The sequence below is a fragment of the Chiloscyllium plagiosum genome, unplaced genomic scaffold (genome assembly GCF_037043375.1).
Source record: "Chiloscyllium plagiosum isolate Xiang-an unplaced genomic scaffold, Cpla_swu_hap1 HiC_scaffold_21, whole genome shotgun sequence".
Classification (NCBI taxonomy): Eukaryota; Metazoa; Chordata; class Chondrichthyes; order Orectolobiformes; family Hemiscylliidae; genus Chiloscyllium; species Chiloscyllium plagiosum.
The window spans coordinates 28869520-28889957 of NW_028270159.1; the positions used below are offsets into that span (position 1 = coordinate 28869520).

At 41.8% G+C, this 20438-nt stretch overlaps 1 protein-coding gene across 2 annotated transcripts; it reads right to left on the minus strand.

Moving 5' to 3' along the window:
- Positions 1-9171: 9171 nt before the first annotated feature.
- LOC122564820 (keratin, type I cytoskeletal 18-A) lies at positions 9172-18610 on the minus strand. Of its 2 annotated transcripts, none has more exons than XM_043720112.2 (8): positions 18204-18610; positions 16993-17075; positions 16650-16806; positions 14810-14974; positions 14227-14352; positions 12522-12739; positions 11779-11828; positions 9172-9471 (listed from the first exon to the last, which is right to left on the minus strand). In XM_043720112.2, the coding sequence occupies exons 1-8, from the start codon at positions 18585-18587 to the stop codon at positions 9359-9361; spliced, it is 1296 nt and encodes a 431-aa protein (XP_043576047.2). In that variant the 5' UTR covers positions 18588-18610; the 3' UTR covers positions 9172-9358. The 2 variants fall into 2 exon arrangements, with proteins under 2 accessions (XP_043576047.2, XP_043576048.2); XM_043720113.2 differs by having other exon boundaries at positions 11779-11825; positions 18204-18607.
- Positions 18611-20438: the final 1828 nt, after the last annotated feature.

Sequence of the window (20438 nt, forward strand, 5' to 3'; positions counted from 1 at the left end):
GAACATTGTGGTCAGCAACTGATTAGTCTCTATGTCTTGCTCTGTTTCTAGCCTCCATTTCTTTAACTGTTTCTCCAAGCAGGCAGCTGGGTTTTCACTTTCTCCCAGTGGATCCCCTCTCAGGGCCTGGGGGTCCATTTTGGGTGGATAACAGTCTTTTAAGGCCTGCCATACATTCTATCTCACTCAATCAAACCCGACCCCATCAATCAATGGATTGTCTGCTACATTTTTCAAACGGGCTCAGACCATTATTTCCTTTAACTTCGGGAGTCCTAAAAACCTCACCAGCAGTGTCTTCAAGTCTCCTACAGCCAGCAATCAGGTTTCATCTTCAAAAGCCCTGATCCACTTTCCCGCTCCCTCATGTAAACTGGGCAGCGCATTCTTCAGCCCTTCCAGATCCTGAGTTCCCCAAGGAATGTATTGTGGGTTTCTCCCCTTTTTTATAGGGAGTGGTAGCAACCTTCCCCGTTGGCCCTTTTTTCCCTTTGCCGACACAACTTCTCAATAATTTCCCCTCGGACTTTGAGTCCGATGCTATTTCTAATTCCTCCCATTCTTTAGGTACTGGGGCCTTTTTATTTCCTTACCTCTCATCATCCCTTTCTGCTTGCTCTGCATCACTTTCACTGCTTTTCTCTTCAGCCCTTCTTTCATATTGCAATGAGTATTCCTCAATTGCTTTTTGCTCCCTTAGCCCACGCAGCACACTAATCTCATGTTTCAGCTTTTCTTGCTCTTTTTATACAGCTTCTATTTGCTCCTATCTGTCCCTTTTCTCTCTTTCTCTTCTTTCTCTCAGTTCATTTTTGTTTTCCGCACTTCCATTCCCATTCTAACTGTCCCTCTATTTCTACTGTTTCTTTTATTACTAAACACTGCTTCAATGTCTTTTTATTCAAGTAGGGAGGAGGTCTATTCAACTCCTCCACGTCTGGGTGTGTGGGGGGTGGGGGGAGGGGGGGAGGTGGGTGCTGATTCCTGCTTTTCTGTTTCCCCTAACTGCTCAGCTTGTTCTTTTACAGCTTTCCTAGTCACCACTGGTGCCTGACAAGCTACTTTCAGTTCCTCACCCTCTTTCCTGAAAAGTTTCAGTATTTCCATGTCCTGATCCCTCTTTTGGTTTCTATTTTTAGATTTATCTTTCGGCTTATAGTCCTTCCATCTCATAGCACAAATGTATATTAAAGGTATCTTCTTTTGGCCATTTAGTCAATAAATCCTTAGTTCTTTTTTCCCATTTCTTAGAAATTTTTACAATATCATTTCTTGCCACTAGAAATTTCATTTCCAAAAGTCCTATTATCCTACAGGCCTTATCTAAAACATTTAACAGTCTAGTAACACTATAACACTATGACTATCCTCTGGTATTTTACTTTTAATCATTCACTACCAATTTGCTGGCTTTCTAAACAGGTCTATCAGCTCTTCCAGTAAAACAATTTCCCCTTATTTATTCTGCCCTATGTATCTATAGGGTCTTATAAGACAATTTCATAGAAGATAGAACATTACAGCGCAGTACAGGCCCTTCGGCCCTCTAGTAACTATAGGCCGGTGAGTCTCACTTCTGTTGTGGGCAAAGTCTTAGAGAGAATTGTAAGGGATAGGATTTATGCACATCTGGATAGGAATAATGTGATCAAGGATAGTCAGCATGATTTTGTGAAGGGCAGGTCGTGCCTCACAAACCTTATTGAATTCTTTGAAAAGGTGACGAAGGAGGTTGATGAGGGGAAAGCGGTAGATGTGGTATATATGGATTTTAGTAAGGCGTTTGATAAGGTTCCCCATGGTAGGCTACTGCAGAAAATACGGAGATATGGCATTGAGGGTGAGTTGGAGGTTTGGATTAGGAATTGGCTGGATGGAAGAAGACAGAGGGTAGTAGTTGATGGCAAAGTTTCTTCATGGAGTGCCGTCACTAGCGGTGTTCCGCAAGGATCTGTTTTGGGACCATTGCTGTTTGTCATTTTTATAAATGACCTGGAAGAGGGGTTAGAAGGTTGGGTGAGCAAGTTTGCGGATGATACGAAAGTCGGAGGAGTTGTTGACAGTGAGGAAGGATGTGGCAGGTTACAGCAGGATATAGAGAAGCTGCAGAGCTGGGCAGAAAGGTGGCAAATGGAATTCAATGTAGCTAAGTGTGAGGTGATTCACTTTGGGAAGAATAACAAAAAGATGGGGTACTGGGCTAATGGTCGGATACTTGGTAGTGTGGATGAGCAGAGGGATCTTGGTGTCCATGTACACAGATCTCTGAAAGTTGCCACCCAGGTAAATAGTGCGGTGAGGAAGGCATATGGCGTACAGGATTTTATTGGTAGAGGAATTGAGTTCCGGAGTCCTGAGGTCATGATGCAGTTGTATAAGACTCTGGTGCGGCCGCATCTGGAATATTGTGTGCAGTTTTGGTCGCCATACTATAGGAAGGATGTGGAGGCACTGGAACGGGTGCAGAGGAGGTTTACCAGGATGTTGCCTGGTATGGAAGGAAGATCGTATGAGGAAAGACTGAGACACTTGGGGCTGTTTTCATTAGAGAAAAGAAGGTTTAGGGGTGACTTGATTGAGGTGTACAAGATGATTAGGGGGTTAGATAGGGTTGACAGTGTGAACCTTTTCCTGCGTATGGAGTCGGGTATTACAAGGGGGCATAGCTTTAAATTAAGGGGGGGTAGATATAGGACTGAAGTTAGGGGTAGGTTCTTCACTCAGCGAGTCGTAAGTTCATGGAATGCCCTGCCAGTAGCCGTGGTGGACTCTCCCTCTTTATGGGCATTTAAGCGGGCATTGGATAGGTATATGGAGGATAGTGGGTTAGTATAGGTTAGGTGGGCTTGGATCGGCGCAACATCGAGGGCCAAAGGGCCTGTACTGCGCTGTATTCTTCTATGTTCTATGTTCTATGTTGCGCCAACCTGTCATACCAATCTGAAGCCCATCTAACCTACACTATTCCATGTACATCCATATGCTTGTCCAATGACGACTTAAATGTACTTAAAGCTGGCGAATCTACTACCGTTGCAGACAAAGCATTCCATACCCTTACTACTCTCTGAGTAAAGAAACTACATCTGGCATCTGTCCTATATCTATCACCCCTCAATTTAAAGCTATGCCCCTTCATTCTCGCCGTCACCATTCTTAGAAAAAGACTCTCCCTCTGATTATCTTATATGTCTCTATTCAGTCACCTCTCAACCTTCTTTCTAATGAAAACAGCCTCAAGTCCCTCAGCCTTTCCTCGTAAGACCTTTCCTCCATACTAGGCAACATCCTAGTAAATCTCCTCTGCACCCTTTCCAAAGCTTCCACATCCTTCTTATAATGCAGTGACCAGAACTGTACACAATACTCCAAAGTGCAGCTGCACTAGAGTTTTGTACAGCCGTAGCATAACCTCATGGTTCCGGAACTCGATCCCTCTGTTAATAAAAGCTAAAACACTGTATGTCTTCTTAACAACCCTGTCAACCTGGGTGGCAACTTTCAAGGATCTGTGTACCTGGACACCGAGATCTCTCTGCTCATCTACACTACCAAGAATCTTACTATTAGCCCAGTACTTTGCATTCTGGTTACTCCGACCAAAGTGAATCACCTCACACTTGTCCGCATTAAACTCCATTTGCCACCTCTCAGCCCAGCTCTGCAGCTTATCTATGTCTCTCTGTAACCTACAACATCCTTTGTCACTATTCACAACTCCACCGACCTTAGTGTCATCTGCAAATTTACTAACCCACCCTTCTATGCCCTCATCTAGGTCGTTTATAAAAATGACGAACAGCAGTGGACCCAACACCGACCCATGCGGTACACCACTGGTAACTGGACTCCAGGATGAACATTTCCCATCAACCACCACCCTCTGTCTTCTTTCAGCAAGCCAATTACTGATCCAAACCGCTATATCTCCCACAATCCCATTCCTCTGCATTTTGTACAATAGCCTACTGTGGGGAACCTTATCGAATGCCTTGTTGAAATCCATATGCACCACATCAACCGGTTTACTCTCATCTACCTGTTTGGTCACCTTCTCAAAGAACTCAATAAGGTTTGTAAGGCACGACCAACCCTTCACAAAACCGTGTTGATCATCCCTAATCAAATTATTCTTTTCTAGATGATTTTAAATCCTATCTCTTATAACCTTTTCCAATACTTTTCCAACAACTGAAGTGAGGCTCACTGGTCTATAATTACCAGGGTTGTCTCTATTCCCCTTCTTGAACAGGGGAAACACATTTGCTATCCTCCAGTCTTCTGGCACTATTCTTGTAGACAATGACGATATAAAGATCAATGCCAAAGGCTCGGCAATCTCTTCCCTGGCTTCCCAGAGGATCCTAGGATAAATCCCATCCGGCCCAGGGGACTTATCTATTTTCACACTCTGCAGGATTTCTAATACCTCCTCCTTGTGAACCTCAATCACACCTAGTCTAGTAGCCTGTATCTCAGTAATCTCCTCGTCAACATTGTCATTTTCTAGACTGAATACTGTTGAAAACTATTCATTTAGTGCTTCCCCTATCTCCTCTGACTCCACACACAACTTCCCACTACTATCCTTGATTGGCCTTAATCTTATTCTTGTCATTCTTTTATTCCTTAAACACCTATAGAAAGCCTTAGGATTTACCCTGATCCTATCCACCAACAACTTCTCATGTCTCCTCCTGGCTCTTCTGAGCTCTGTCTTTAGGTCTTTCCTGGCTATCTTGTAACCCTCAAGCACCCTAACTCAGCCTTCACATCTCATCCTAACATAAGCCTGCTTCTTCCTCTTGACCAGAGATTCCACTTCCTTCGTAAACCACGGCTCCCACACTGTACAGCTTCCTCCCGGCCTGACAGGTACATACTTATCTAGGACACACAGTAGCTTTTCCTTGAATAAGCTCCACATTTCTAATGTGCCCATCCCCTGCAGTTTCCTTCTCCATCCTAAATCTTGCCTAATCGCATCATAATTGCCTTTCCCCCAGCTGTAACTCTTGCCCAGTGGTATACACCTATCCCTTTCTATCACTAAAGTAAACATAAATGAATTGTGATCGCTATCACCAAAGTGCTCACCTACTTCCAAGTCTAACACCTGGCTGGGCTCATTACCCAGTGCCAAATCTAAAGTAGCCTCGCCCCTTGTTGGCCTGTCTACATACTGTGTCAGGAAGCCCTCCTGCACACACTGGACAAAAACTGACCCATCTATAGTACTCATACTATAGTGTTCCCAGTCAATGTTTGGAAAGTTGAAGTCTCCCATGACAACTACCCTGTCTCTCTCACTCTGATTGAGAATCATCTTTGCTATCCTTTCCTCTACATCTCTGGAACTATTCGGAGGCCTATAGAAAGCTCCCAACAGGGTGACCTCTCCTTTCCTGTTTCTAACTTCAGCTCATACTACCTCAGTTGATGAGTCCCCAAACATCCTTTCTGCAACTGCAATACTGTCCTTGACCAACAATGCCACACCTCCTCCTCTCTTACCATCTTCTCTGTTCTTACTGAAACATCTAAATCCTGGAACCCAACAACCACTCCTGTCCCTGCTCTATCCATGTCTCCGAAATGGCCACAACATCGAAGTCCCAGGTACCAACCCATGCTGCAAATTCACCCACCTTATTCCGGATGCTCCTGGCGTTGGAGTAGACACACTTCAAACCAACTTCTTGCTTGCTGGTGCCATCTTGCGTCCCTGAAATTTGATTTTGGACCTCCCTACTCTCAACCTTTTCTATACTTGAACTACAATTTTGGTTCCCACCCCCCTGCTGGATTAGTTTAAACCCACCCCAATAGCCTTAGCGAATTTCCCCCCCGGAATATTGGTACCCCTCTGGATCAGATGAAGACCATCCTGCTTGTAGAGGTCCCACCAACCCCAGAAAGAGCCCCAATTATCCAAGAATCCAAAACCCTCCCTCCTGCACCATCCCTGTAGCCACGCGTTCAACTCCCCTCTCTCCCTATTCCTTACCTCACTAGTACGTGGCACGGGCAACAAACCAGAGACAACAACTCTGTTCGTCCTACCTCTAAGCTTCCATCCTAGCTCCCTGAATTTCTGCCTTAAATCCCCATCTCTCTTCCTACCTATGTCGTTGGTGCCTATGTGGACCATGACTTGGGGCTGCTCCCCCTCCCCCTTAAGGATCCCCAAAACACGATCAGAGACATCACAAACTCTGGCACCTGGGAGGCAACACACCAACCGTGAGTCTCTCTCGTTCCCCACAGAACCTCCTATCTGTCCCCCTAACTATGGAGTTCTCAATGACTACTGCTCTGCTCCTCTTCCCCTTTCCATTCTGAGCAGCAGGGACAGACTCTGTGCCAGAGCCCTGTACCCCACTGCTTTCCCCTGGTAAGTCCCCCCCACACCACAGCATCCAAAATGGTATACTTATTGTTGAGGAGAATGGCCACAAGGGATCCCTGCACTGCCAGCCGGTTCTCTTTCCGTCTCCTGACTGTAACCCATTTGCCTTTTTCTTGTACCTGAGGAGTGACTACCTCCCTGTAATTCCTCTCAATAACCCCCTCTGCCTCCCGAATGATCCGAAGTTCATCCAGCTCCAGCACCATTTCCCTAATGCAGTTTTCGAGAAGCTGGAGTTGGGTGCACTTCCCGCAGATGTAGTCAGCAGGGACACTAGTGGTGACCCTTAACTCCCACATTCTGCAGGAGGAACTTTCAACTGCCCTAACTGCCATTCCCGCTATTCTAAATTCCCAAAGAGATTGATGAAAAAATAAGGAATTTAAAAAAAACTCATTACCTTACCAATCTGGTGCACAGGTCCTTTTGTTTGGGTTAGAGAAGAAGGATGGGTGGGAGACACTACCCAAGTAGTGTTTCTGGTAATGCAACCACACAAATAAATGTCTTCCCAGAAGTCCTTCGCTCCTCCCTCGCCTCTTTGGCAAAATGGAGGCCCAACTCCCGAGGTAAGTCCCTTTTAATGCTGGAAAACTCACCCTTCCCGGCAATGCTCGCTTCACCTCTCCTTCTCTCCATGCCGCTCTGGCACAATTTCCCCTTCTTTATTCTGCCCTATCTATAGGGTCTTATATACACCACCATGGATTTTTTACTCAGACAATTGCTATGTTCTGTTCTTACTCACCCTTTACCCCCCTACGCAGTTTTCTTGACTAATTCTCCATGTCTCCTTCAGCAGCAATTTACCCCTCACCTTTGGATCTTGGATCGGAGAGACCCTCCGGCAGGTTCCCACACCTCTGAGTGCCCAAGGACCACTCCAAGCCAACAGAATATAGTCCGAATTCACAGCAAAAATGCTAACTTTTTTTTGTTGGGTACCCTTATTCTGTCAGTCTCGGGAGTACCCCCGGTGGACCAAGAAGCGCCCTGTTACTGCTGCCCTCTGTCCGGGTGGATCTCTGCATGACCCTGCTCGCAGTGCCAAATTTGTTGTGGAGAAAATATAGAGAATCACCAGGAGACGCAGAGAGTTCTTCAAGAAGTAGGTCGTTTATTTGCAAACAAAAAACCATGACACTGAGAAAGCAGATTCTCGAATGCCCTCGAACCTCAGGATCTGTGGTTTTTTTTATATCTTTTTTTAATCATGTTTCTGTTAGCTTATCAGCATGTCCAACTATATTAATCAAAGTACCTCACTCTAGCTACACAATAAACCAGTGATGTTAGTTCCCATTATCTCTTTAGTTGTACATTCTACTTAATGTTATTCTAATGTCACGGTTAGATATTTATTGCTAACTCTGCTGCAGTGATCCTCCATTCCAGACTAACCTGTCATGATAGATATTTAGCTATTCCATCAATTACATTAGTCTCCTGTCTCAAGCTGACTCTACTAACTATCAATTAGATATTTTATTGTCATGTCCCAAATATTTATGGTCCCAATCCTGTCATAATAACACTTAACAGAGAAACTTGCTTTCTTACTTGTGTTACCTCATCTCGCCATAGTTACCTTTCAGCCTTAACCTTACTCTGCTAATTAGTGTGCACTCCACTATTCGTATCCCATCCTGCCTTCCATAGACCACAGATTGCCAGTGGTCTTCATACTTTAACCCTTCTCATGCTTTCATGTTCTTTATTTTCCATACTACAACAAATGATAATTCCAAAAATGGCATTCAACACCTCTGACAGGACTTTTGCATTGGCATTATTTTCAAACTACTCCAATATAAATTAGCTGGATCAGCCAATGCACTCTCCTTTGCCTCCCCTGTTTTTGTACAGCCACCTCTATGCTTTTAACTTACCATGCTCTGCTGGCTTGGTCATTTCTGCGATCTGGCACTTCATCACTCTTTTGACCAGATTATTGTTTTCTGACCTTAGCTTGGCTGTTTAATTTGCCTTTGTTTACATTAATCATCCCTCAACTATACATTATCAATGTTTAATATAAAACTTTTGTTTGTACCAGTTCTCTCCCTGATTTGTTTTCCCTTTAAGCTGACATATTCACAGTTCTCTGCATCTCTGTACAGATCAGTAATAAAATTATCAATACTTGTCCTTTGTCATTAGGTAAATTTATTCAATTTAGCCCGTTCAGCATTTTCACATATTGATATAGCCATAGAGTGCCTTCATTATTTCTTCAAAAGTAGTTTTATCTTTGTTGACCTTTTGGGATAAGATTTGTACAGCCACACATTGCATGCAATTATATATTGGCTTGGTCAATGCTCGACTGTGCAGTGAGACCAGATGTAGTGAGATGTCTTTTTAAATCTTCAGCAGTAATTCAACCAAGCTTCTGCTTGATTGGGACTTGCAATGTGCTTGAACCTTTCCAGTAAGTGAAAGACCCATCTGCACTGATGTTTCCTGTTTAGCTTTGTGTGAGCTTTTGTCCGATTAAATTTTTGTGAAGAACCTTGAGACATTTTGTTTATATTAAAAGGTGCTACATCAATGCAAGTAATTGTACATAAAATAATCAATCACCAATCCTGTAAGTGAGGCAATATTGTTTTCAGTAAAAATGTAAACTTACTATGGAATCAATATGCAACCTAAAGGAGCATCTAGTATGTTGGATATGAAGGTCTTTCCTTTGAGTATGTTCATGAAATTTTGTTGCTTGAATGGCTGTAAGAGGAATGATTTGTACACCAATGCAAATGGACATGAAATATGATCTTTATTAGACATTATATAATTGAATATAACTGTTGAAGTAGAAACTTCAAATTCTTTATACAAGGTTACTATAGTAGTTCATTATTTCAGATACCCATTATACCCAGTAACAGTTTCCTTATGATGCATAACACTTCACAAGTTCATTGATTTTACATGTTAGAGCATTTTCTATGCATGCTTTTTCTCACTAATTTCTTCAACTTCACTCGATTCATCAACCACCTTGCCATCAACTAATGTAGTTGTGATGACTTTGACAATTTTCCTTGTTGTGACTTCAGCTGTTAAGATAAAAGGAAATTTGATATTGTCATTTAACTCTTAAGACTATGGACATGTATGACTAACTTGATAGATTAGATCATAAACACAGTCATGATGATGATATAGCTTGAAGGTAATACATTTTTATTCAGTCACAGAATCAAACTGATAGGATTTAAAGAGATGGAGAAGCAAGCAATGTGTGAGCGATTTGTACATATTTCAGGAGATCAGAATGGACAAAGAAGTTAATGATACAGCAGTAATTGGAAAGGTTGCAGATGATCGAGAACAAGTGTTTTGAAAAATGATATTAATGTAGGAAGAATGAATCCTGCAAAAAGAAGGCTCATTGGTTAGCACTGCTACCTCACAGCACCAAGGGACCTGGGTTCGATTCCAGGCTCAGGTGAATGTCTGTATGGAGTTTGTATGTTCTCCCTGTGCTTGGATGAGTTTGCTCCAGTTTCCTCCTACAGTTGAAAGATATGCAGAAACGGTGGATAGGCCATGCTAAATTGTCCATATTGTCCAGGGATGTGCAGGCTAGATGGAGTAATCATGGGAAATGCAAGAATAGGGTAGGGAGTGTATCTGGGAGGGATGCTGTTCGGAGTGCCAGTGTGGACCCAATGGGCCAAATGGCCCGTAGCCATACTGCAGTCAGTGGACAATATGTGAGCATTGGGCCTGGAAGACAGAGTTGTGTAGGTAGGATTTATTGTTAGACGTGACTAAAATATGTCTGATGAAGTCAAGGGGGATGCTGGTGAAGAGGTAACTGAATGTTATGAGATGGAGACTGGGATTTCTTTGACAATAAAGAGTGAATGCAACTTCTAAGCAAAAGGTAATATTTATTGATGGGCTTGCAATTAGTGGTAATGCAACAGGGATTCAGTATTATGACCACAATTATTTACAGTGTGTATAGTAATAGCTCGTATGAGGAAAATGAATGTACAATAGCAAAGTTTGCAGATGGTACACATAGGTGGAAAGGCAAGAGGTGTGGATGTCACAGTCTGTAAAGGGATACACACTGGTTCAAGTAAGTGGGAAAAAAGCTTGGAAACTAATGTGGGAAAACGTGAGATTATGAACTTGGGAAGCAATAGAGGAACTAAATATTATGGAGAACTCATCCAAGCAGAAAGCTATAGTACAGAGGGATGTGGAAATCCTTGCACATAAATCACAAAAAGCGAGCATTCAAGTTTTGCAGGTAATAGAAAAGGCAAATGGACTGTTGGGCTTTATTTATAAAATTGGGGAATTCTTGCTGAAACTATACAAGGCACTAGTCAGACTACAGCTGGAATACTGAAGAACTGTGACCTTTTCTCGAAGGAAAGTTTTACTGGCATTAGAGGCAGCACAGAGAAGGTTCACTAGGATGATCCTGAGTTTGGAGGGTCTATTTTATGAGGAGGGGTTGATTATGTTGCGCCTGTACCTGTTGGAATTTAGAATAATGAGAAGTGACCTTAAAAGAACATTCAAGATTCTTAGGGGACTTGACAGAGTAGATGCTAAAACGTTGATTCCCTTTGTGGGAGAGGCTTGAACCAGAGGGCATAATCTCAGAATAAAGAGGTTGCCCTTTGAAACTGAAAGAGGAGGACTTTTCTCTCAGAAGGCACTGAATTTGTCAAATTCTTTACCATAGAGGGCTGTAGAGGCTGGGTTGTTATGCATAGTCAAAGCTGAGGTCGACAGATTTTAATCAATAAAAACAATTAAGGGCTATGGGGTAAAGGCAGAAAACTAGAGTTGAGCATGATTAATTAAGCTAGGATCTAATAAAATGATGGAGCAGACTCAATGGGCTGGATGGCCTACTTCTGATTCTATATCTTATGTATCTATGTCATGTATTTTCAAACATGATATATGCAATAAAAGAGTTAATAATCAGAGAATATTTAGATTTACTCTTGTCCACCTAACTTGGTAAATTTCAATAGTAATGATCAGATAGTTTATATTTGGGAAAAAACAGTGATTTTGCTTCTTATACACCTCCAGCTGTTTGAATGGTTGAAAAATTAATTCAATACTACACAATAAAGTGTGCCAGATATCCAATTAGATTAAAACTTGTGATTTCCAACCCACTGTATAGCTGAAAGGAGCACAAATAATAATGATATATCTGGCCATCATCAATTCCTTTCTGCAACCATCCATCTCACCACAGTGGCTTTCCTTTCAGATGACTAATACATTGTCTGTTTTTAAAACATCAAATATCAGACTGCTGAGATTGTTTGTCCATAGACAGAATCCTTACAGTGTGGAGGACACTACACAGGAATACTTACGAGGAGGAGGAGAGGGTGAACGTGGAGGAGGAACATGAATAACCTTTCTGCTATCAAGAAAAGAACAGTTATTTGTCACAAGTTCACATGCTCAGCAGTTAACAGCAAACTTTATATGTAAATTAAGTTAACACAATTAGCTTACTGTCTTGTTAAATAATATTTATCCTAAACTGAAACGTTTTAACTTAGGTTAACACTTCGTGCATTACTTTGTCCATCCCACCAACATATTTGTGTTGTGGGATTATATACAAGGTAGATGATGTCTGAGTTTATTGACTCAACTGAATAACAGCATGTTTTATAGTGGAACATCCCCCTCAATGGTAAATAATGTGTTCAACCTCGAGAGAGGGGCTTGAACCCAAAACGTCCAAATTGAAGGGAAGAAGTCTGCTAGGTGAGTGAAAACAGAAAGGCTTAGTTTGTGAAATTTTACATGGGCTCCACAACCTTTCTCTATATTTTGGAAAAATGCTGCAAATGGCCATATACATTTTACGAGGCTTTCTGTTGAAGTTAAGTAGAACTTACAGATTATCTTTCCCCAAAATAAAACAAAAAGTCAAAGAAATTTAGGACAGATTAATTAATGTCAGCATACACTTCTGGACTGTTTGTAACCAAATCTTTTCACACACCCAAAATTGCAGTCTTTGTTTTGGGGAGCTTTTTCCCTTTTTGAATTATTGCCATAAGTGTTCCTTTAATAACAGTCTTTAGCATTATATGTACTGTACCTTGTTTCCCCGTTAAGTAAACGCCTGTACTCAGCAAGCTCTGCATCCAGAGTCAGTTTGGCTTGCATAAGAGAATCATATTTTTCCTTGTTCAGCACTATATCATTCCGCACATTGAACAAATCAGTTTCCAACTTGGAGACAGTTGTGTGCATGTTACTGAAGTCCACTTTATATCTTTGCTCAGTGTCCAGCAATATATTTTCCAGTCCCATATTCTGCAAAGATAATGTGCAGTTATACCGATAAGCTAGAATGTCCAAGTTGGTTTACGGGGAAAAACCATTTCTGTACTAATGTGAATATAAATTAAGAACAAAAACAAAAATTGCTGGAAAAGCTCAATGGTTCTAGCAGGGTCAGTGGAGAAAAGCAGAGTTAACATTGTGGATCCAAAGGCTCTTCTTCAGAACTGAATGTAGCTAGGAAAAGGTTGGTATATATGCTGAAAATAGGTTGGAAGGAGAAGAAGTAAATCATAGGAGGAGAAGGATTGTGGAGAGAAAGAGAGAGAGAGAGAGAGAGAGAGAGGAAAAACACCATTTGGACAGACAAAGAAATGGATCAGTCTCAATAATATTAGGCCTGAGCACTTTGTCCCATGTCTTTATCCCAACGCCCACACTCCAGGTCTTGTCACCACATGGGCTGCTACTACAACCAATCCACTTTTACCTACCAATCATCCCCATAAACAGCTATTCATTCTCCCAGGCTGACCTTTACCCATTCCTTATCTGTCCAATTGCTGTTCTCTAACTCTCTAGGCTTCACCTCCACTCACTGTTTACTGCTCCCCCTCCCCATCTTCAGCATATATACACCAATCATTACCTCGCTGCAATCAGTTCTGAAGAAGAGTCACTGGACCCAAAGCATTAACTCTACTTTCTCTCCACAGATGCTGCCAGAGCTGCTAAAGTTTTCCAGCAATATTAGTTGTTGTTTCTGATTTCCAATATTCGCTGTTCTTTGGTTTTTATATTTCATGTCTAAATTAAGAAAGACTTTCAAGAAAAATCCAGAAATCATCAGATGCAAATGTATAATAATGAAGTTTGCTATTAAGCTACAGCTGAACTTTTTGTGATTCACTATCATTTTATATTCGTAATACTGCTTGTTCAGATTCTTTATAAATTCCAACCAGTATTTCTTTTATTGAAATGATAGAAATTTTAAACAACTATTTTGCACTTATAAGGTTTCATTCACTTCATGTTAGCAAAATTTTTAATGTCATTATTTTAATAAGTTATGAACAATGTATTTAAAACAACATCGTAACAATTTGTGGCCATGGCAGAGGAGAGGTAGTGCTAACCTTTACACAATTTTAAAGGATCTAGAGACTAACTGCCAACTAAACACTGGAATTCCTAACAGCCCAAAGCAAGATCTTGGCAAACACAGACACAGTGCTAATAAGCTGTCTGTAAAACCAGTTTATTCACTTTCTTGGTGGAAGCCAAATGATATTGACTAGAAGATGGCAGAATATTAAAGTAAGGCTTCCTAAAAAGGTTAAAGCTCGATCTGTATACAAGAGAATCCATACATATGCTACTACTTCAATTATTTTCCACCACATTGCATTTTAAAAGTTTCTCCATTATCCACTTTACATATTAAATAAGCTCGATCTTGTGCTGCTTCATTTTGCCTTAAGTGGTACAACTTTTAGAAATGTGAACAACATCCATACCTGTCCCCTAAGGATTTCAAGCTCTATCTCCAGGGATTGCAATATTTTTTGCTTATTCTGGAGTTCCACCTCAGCTCCCTCAATCTCTTTGTTGGTCTGCTTTACTGATTTGGTGATTGTTTCCATCTGTAGTAAAAACAAAGTGCTATAAATTCTGATTGAACAGATACATTATAACATGAAATTGATGAAGAAAATACATATGTAAGACCCCAGGTATGTAAATTTTTGAAAAAATGACAATGTGTATTGTAAATATAAATTATGTCAACAAACAAATCCATTATTCATATAGGGCTAGTCCTGTTGTTGCAATGTTATATTCATAATCATTCAAACAGTATTTAACAATTCACAATACTGTTACATTTTTCAAACCCATAATTATGATTCATTCAGTTTAGATATAGATTTTATTCATCGTTTGTATAAAATGGCCTGTTACATCTGTGATAATATGTAAATGTTTATTTGTATTCACAGTGTTACAGAAAAATATGGATACCAGGGGCTATTATGTAGAAAAAACTTCAAACCAAAAGATATTGATTGCAAATTTCACCTTCACTTTAAGGGAACTTACCTGGGATTCAAACCACAATTCTGCATCTTTTTTGTTTTGGTTCATCATTTCCTCATACTGCTTCCTCATCTCTTCAAGATGTTGAGTAAGGTCATCTTGCTTCACACAGTCCATCTCCACTGTGATATTATTATTATTAATCTGTGATTTGACACCTCTCAACTCCTATCAAAAAATGACAGTGAGATTTTGACATTTAAGTTATTACGCAACATTTAATTCTCATCATTCCAAGCTTCCCTCCCATAACACTGCAATTATTATCATTCATAGGAATGATCCATTTCCTTCCAGTACTTACAAATATCCTGTTTGGAAACAGCATTTTTACTTTAACTACACGAGTGGACAATCTAAGATGATAATATAGATTAAGATAGTCACAAACAAAACCAGAAAGGAATTTGCAAGGAACTTCTTTAGTTAGTGAATTGTGGATATTTGTTACTACAAATGGTTTTTTTTTTAAATGTGAATAACATAGGTGCACTTAAAGAGAAACAAAATAAAGGAGAATGTAATAGATGGATATACAGGAATGATTAATTAAAATAAGTGGGAAGATCTGAAACTGAGGCAAAGAACACTTGAGCTGTGTATGTCTGTTTCTGTGCTATAGAGCTACATTAATGATCTTCATTCTATAATGCAATGTGATGCCACCCTGAAGAAAATAACAATATTTAGATCAGAGTATCGCTGAGAAAACTATATATGTATTGGCAAAATATCTCACTGTGAACTCATCAGGACAATTTGAAAGAATACCAATTCAAAGGGACAATCAATGGTAAAACTGCATGTAAAACCAGTGCTGATTGTTGGCAAGTGAACTAATTTAGATGTTGTCATTTGCCAACTGGAAAAACAACATCAGGTACACCCATTAATATTGGTTTGTAGGTACTGGTGTTGGACAGGGGTGTACAAAGGTAAACATCTCACAACACCAGGTTATTGTCCAACAGATTTATTTGGAAGCACCGCTCCTTCATCAGGTGGTTGTTGAGTATAAGATCATAGGACACAGAATTTATAGCAAAAGTTTACAGTGTGATGTAACTTATATATTGAAAAAGACCTGGATTGTTTGTTAAGTCTCTCATCTTTTAGAATGGGCATTTTGGTTTCAGTTTTTTCATATGTAAATTCCAGAACTTTCTTGAAGTTACATTCTCAAGTGAACTTTAACAATAGGTGCCATGTTGACCCAGATAATGCATTGAAGGTGTGAGGTGCCCTGTGTGAGGCTGTCTGTGCCCCAATGTTCAGACTGATTCTAATCTAAAAAAGGGATTTACAGAATCTTACATGGAGTCTTGCAGTTTTTCAGCAAAATGCAATTCTGCAGTACAAATTCACCCCACAAACTTATAAGTTGCATGCATATGTGTGTGTATATGTGTGTGTGGGCGGGGGGAGGGGGTATGAGTGTCTGTGAGAGAGAGTGTGTGTGAGTATGAATGTAAAGGGTTATAAATCTGTGAGAGGATGCATGTGAGAGTGTGGGAGTGTATGTGTGAGCATATGAGAGAGGGTATGTGAGTGTGTGTCTGTAGGAGTGTCTGTGTGTGTGTGTGGTGCAATGGGGTCACCCTGTAGTGTGACATGAACCCAAGGTCCCGGTTGAGGCCATTACCCATGGGTAGCCAACTTGCTGGGCCACTTTGTGTTGTTGCCTGTCCCTAAGTCCACCTTGGAGGATGGTCAACCGAAGGTCCGAGGTCGAATGACCTCTCACAGACTTATATCCCTTTACACTCACACCCTCCCCCCCCCCACACACACACACTCATAATATTAATATTGACCCCTCCTGGCGCCAGCTCCCTGCTCTCACCTCCTGGTGATTCTTTTTCAGGAAGTGAAGTTCCTCGGTGAGCATCTCCCCTTCGTTTCTCAGGGTGATGCAACTGTCGTCGTATTCCATCTTGATGCGCCTCATGCGGTCGATATCGCTCTCCACAGTTTGACGAACGGAAGCTTCCGACTCCGCCCTAGACCAGAAACATTCGCTCAGATTAAAATACACAGGCGGGCAGATTCGCATCCCGTCAGGTTATAACATACCCGCTACCAATACGTATTATACGCGATGTATTAATATGACAAATCATCGAATTAAGAACGCAAAATAAGACAGGATTAAAAGGCAGAGTGAAATAGAAATGTTTAGTACAAACTTCATTTTAAAGTCTTCAGCGCTCAGTCTTGCATTGTCTATTTGTAGTACCAGAACAGCATTCTGCATTGTGAGATCCTGGATCTAAAGGGCATAAGATTGAGGCAAGCTTGGTATCAGATGTCCCTTTACAAAGCAACCAATTGTTTACTAGTTTAAGATTATTATATTAATTATATCCGGAAACGGCTCTCTCCCCATGTGAAACCCAACCTGCGCTCCTTCTCAATCTCCCCAGCAGTCGAGAGAGGCAGCCGGGGCTGCATCCACCTGACCCACTACCGTCTGACTAAAATACAATGAAGAACCGCGAACGCTATAAGGTCTGAAACAAAGTCAGAAATTGCTGGAGAAACTCAGCAGGGCTGGCAGAGAGAAAGCAGAGTTCACGTTTCGGGTCCAGTGACCGTCTGAAGGAGTCAAATCGGATTCGGATTGTTAACTCTACACCCTCCCCCCTCTATCTCCACAGACGCTATCGGACCTGTGGAGTTTCTCAGTCAATTTGCTTATGCTTGCTGTCTAATCCCGTTACCGAGCCGGCACCTCTGAAAGCAGTTGGCTTTCTGGACTTAAAACAGGAATACCAACAACCTGTGTCCTGTTACTGGACAAACATTTAGGGAGAGAATGTAAATGTAATTCTGCCCTGGTAATGACCTTTGTATGTTTTGTTTTGAAAATTCCTTCATCTGACAAAAAAATACACAGGCAAGACAAACTGGGTGGGTGACATTAAACAGCCGACCCGCTCGCGGGAAAATGATCTGACATTGTCAGGGATGGTGCAAGCAGCAAACTTTCACCCGCTTCCCCGCGAACACGTTTACCGGTCCCGCGTAAACCATGAATAACAATGTCCAAAGGTTAAACAGGGGAGAAGAGTTGACAGGTTCTGCATCCAGCTAGTGTAAAAATCTCTCTCTAAACGAGATTACTGACCAAACGAGTATTGCAAGGTAATTGATGGTAGTAGGATCTCTTTGGTGACCTTTTTTTTAGAGCTTATTAGAACTAATTACACAGTCTTAAATCACAGGGATTGTACCGCATAGAGTCATAGAGATGTACAGCATGGAAACAGACCGTTCGGTCCAACCCGTCCATGCCGACCAGATATCCCAACCCAACCTAGTCCCGCCTGCAAAGCTGCTACAAAACTGTTACTGAATTATTGATATATAAAAAAAATGACTGGAGGGTAAGCTGTACCTGTTTATTCAGGGCATGTGCCTGTGCTAACATTGGGTTGATGTCCCTGGAAACAGGTTTTCTCTCTTCGAGCAAAGCTTTGATCTTGAGCTCCAGCTCCCGGTTGCTGTTCTCCAGGGAGCTGACATTCTCCAGGTAGATGGCCAGGCGGGAATTAAGACCCTGCAGGGTCTGCTTCTCGCTGGAGCCCATCGTGCCGCCGGGCAGCACGGGGCTGGAGGCAGTGGCCGCTCTCAGGGAGCTGCCCAAGAGGCTCACCGAGCTCCTGGAGCTAGTAGGGCCCCGAGTCCAGGAGTTGCTCTGGACTGATCTGCTGGAGAAGCTGGGCACCGCCCGGGTGGAAATCCGGCGCTGAGACGAACTGCTGCTGGTGATGCTGGGCATGGTGGCGAGTCGCTGTGGCAAATGGATCAAGTGCACTGCAACAGCGTGACCTCACATTTATATAGATGGAGAGTGATGGAGATGGAGGTGGGGAAGGTGTGAAATCCCGCAGAACCACACCCAGCTGGGAGCTGCACCCAGCAGCCGCGGGCATTGTTAGATAGTTGGTGTAGCTAAAACATCCACTTCTTATCACATATTAACGTTAGGTGGAAAACCCATGAACCTCCCTTGGTTTTACATATAGACTTTCCAATATAGACAAGGTTTCCAGTCAATTACAGAGACCTTTAACTTGGCATAATGTTTAAACTGTTCTTTAAGCGATGAGGCAATAACATGTACAATTCGATCTCAAATAGAGAGGCGATCAGTAATTGTGCGATCATTCTTACAATAACCTGAAAGGGCTCTTGCGGTGCAGTGGTCGTGTCCCTATCTCTGAGCTAGAAACTTTGGGTTTAAGAGTTATCTGTCCTGTCGGTGTTCGATGACAGGTTGATTCTGTATGTGTGAGTGAGGTATTTTATTTTGGATAGAGTCAAACAGTTTGACTCTACTGTACAGCACAGAACTGCGTTTGGGACTAGGTATAGATACAGGTTTTTATATATAGAGTATACTTCTGGAAATAAAAAGGTTGATTTTTTTAAAAACAAAATAATTCTGTTGACATAACCGGCCACTTTAATGGAAGGCGCTTTATTGACGAGGGAATGGCATCCGAAACACAGAAACACCTGAACCCGAGAGCAACGCGATGTGCGGATAAACTAGTGTCTAGTTCACTCACTCTGACTGTGCTGGAGCAGAGCCGGCCGCTCCAGAAGCAAATGTTTCTGATACCATGTGTGGTATGTTTTGTGCCCCCCTGTTTGAGGTTGGAGTTGGGGGCGTTGCGCTGGATATTGGAGGATCCTCGATGACTTTGGACGGAGGGAGCCTTGTTGCCTGTCCAGAGACGACCACAACCGCGCACCGCCGGATTATAGCGGAGGGGTTCGCCCGCCGAACTGCCCAAACCGATATCTTTTACATGACAATCTTCTTTGATAAATGATGTAACTCTTGCCGTTTAATCGTTTCCCGCAACACTCTGTGAATTAAATGCTTGTTTAAACAAACAACATAAGCTATGGACTTGGGTTGTCCTTAACAGGCATAAATTAAAAAAATCACACCACACCAGGCTACAGTCCAATTGGTGTATTTGAAAGCACAGGCTTGTACTTTGTCCACCCCGATCCAACACCGGCAAACTCTACATCTTAGCATTGTTGCTGTATGAAGAACGTAGGTTTTTTTGTCTGGTTTCAGTCAAATTTATCGAAGCCACGCACCGCACGCTGACCAGCCAGATTAAGGTAAATCGTAACAATTAAAACCGCAGTTAATTCCGGCGAACAATTTCTAGTAATGTAATGGGAGTGTTCAAACTTTGTCCTTGTAGTTCATATGGTCACTCGAGTCTGTTGCTTAATTCACTGTTCCTCTTCCAACAATTCTGTGTGCCCTGTGCTAATATCCTATTTCGGTTACACTGCAGCTAGAGTCATATTACTACCCAGAGTATCTTGTGTATCTGTTGTTCTGTGCAGTATCACTGTAGCTCGCTCCTCATAGAGCAGTCTACCTTACACTGTGTATAGTATCCTCTGCTTTAATCTGTGAACCAGCCTGAATATCTTACAGTGATGGTATATTTTTCACTCATTCACTGATGGTAAAATAATGTCACCGTGCAATCGTGTTTATAAATCTATCTCACAACCTAATAACCCTTGTAGCTATCCTTGGCGAAAGTGATGACTGAAGATACTGGAGATTAGAGTCGAGAGTGTAGTGCTGGAA

Bases quoted from the DNA above. Each gene is read 5' to 3' on its own strand.
- LOC122564820 (XM_043720112.2), bottom strand. From the start codon at position 18,587: ATGCCCAGCATCACCAGCAGCAGTTCGTCTCAGCGCCGGATTTCCACC. The intron at 16,807-16,992 runs GTTTGTACTAAA...TTTCTGGTCTAG, and splicing joins GCTGAAGACTTTAAAATGAA to GGCGGAGTCGGAAGCTTCCG. The intron at 14,975-16,649 runs GTGAGAGCAGGG...ATTTTTTGATAG, and splicing joins TGAAAAAGAATCACCAGGAG to GAGTTGAGAGGTGTCAAATC.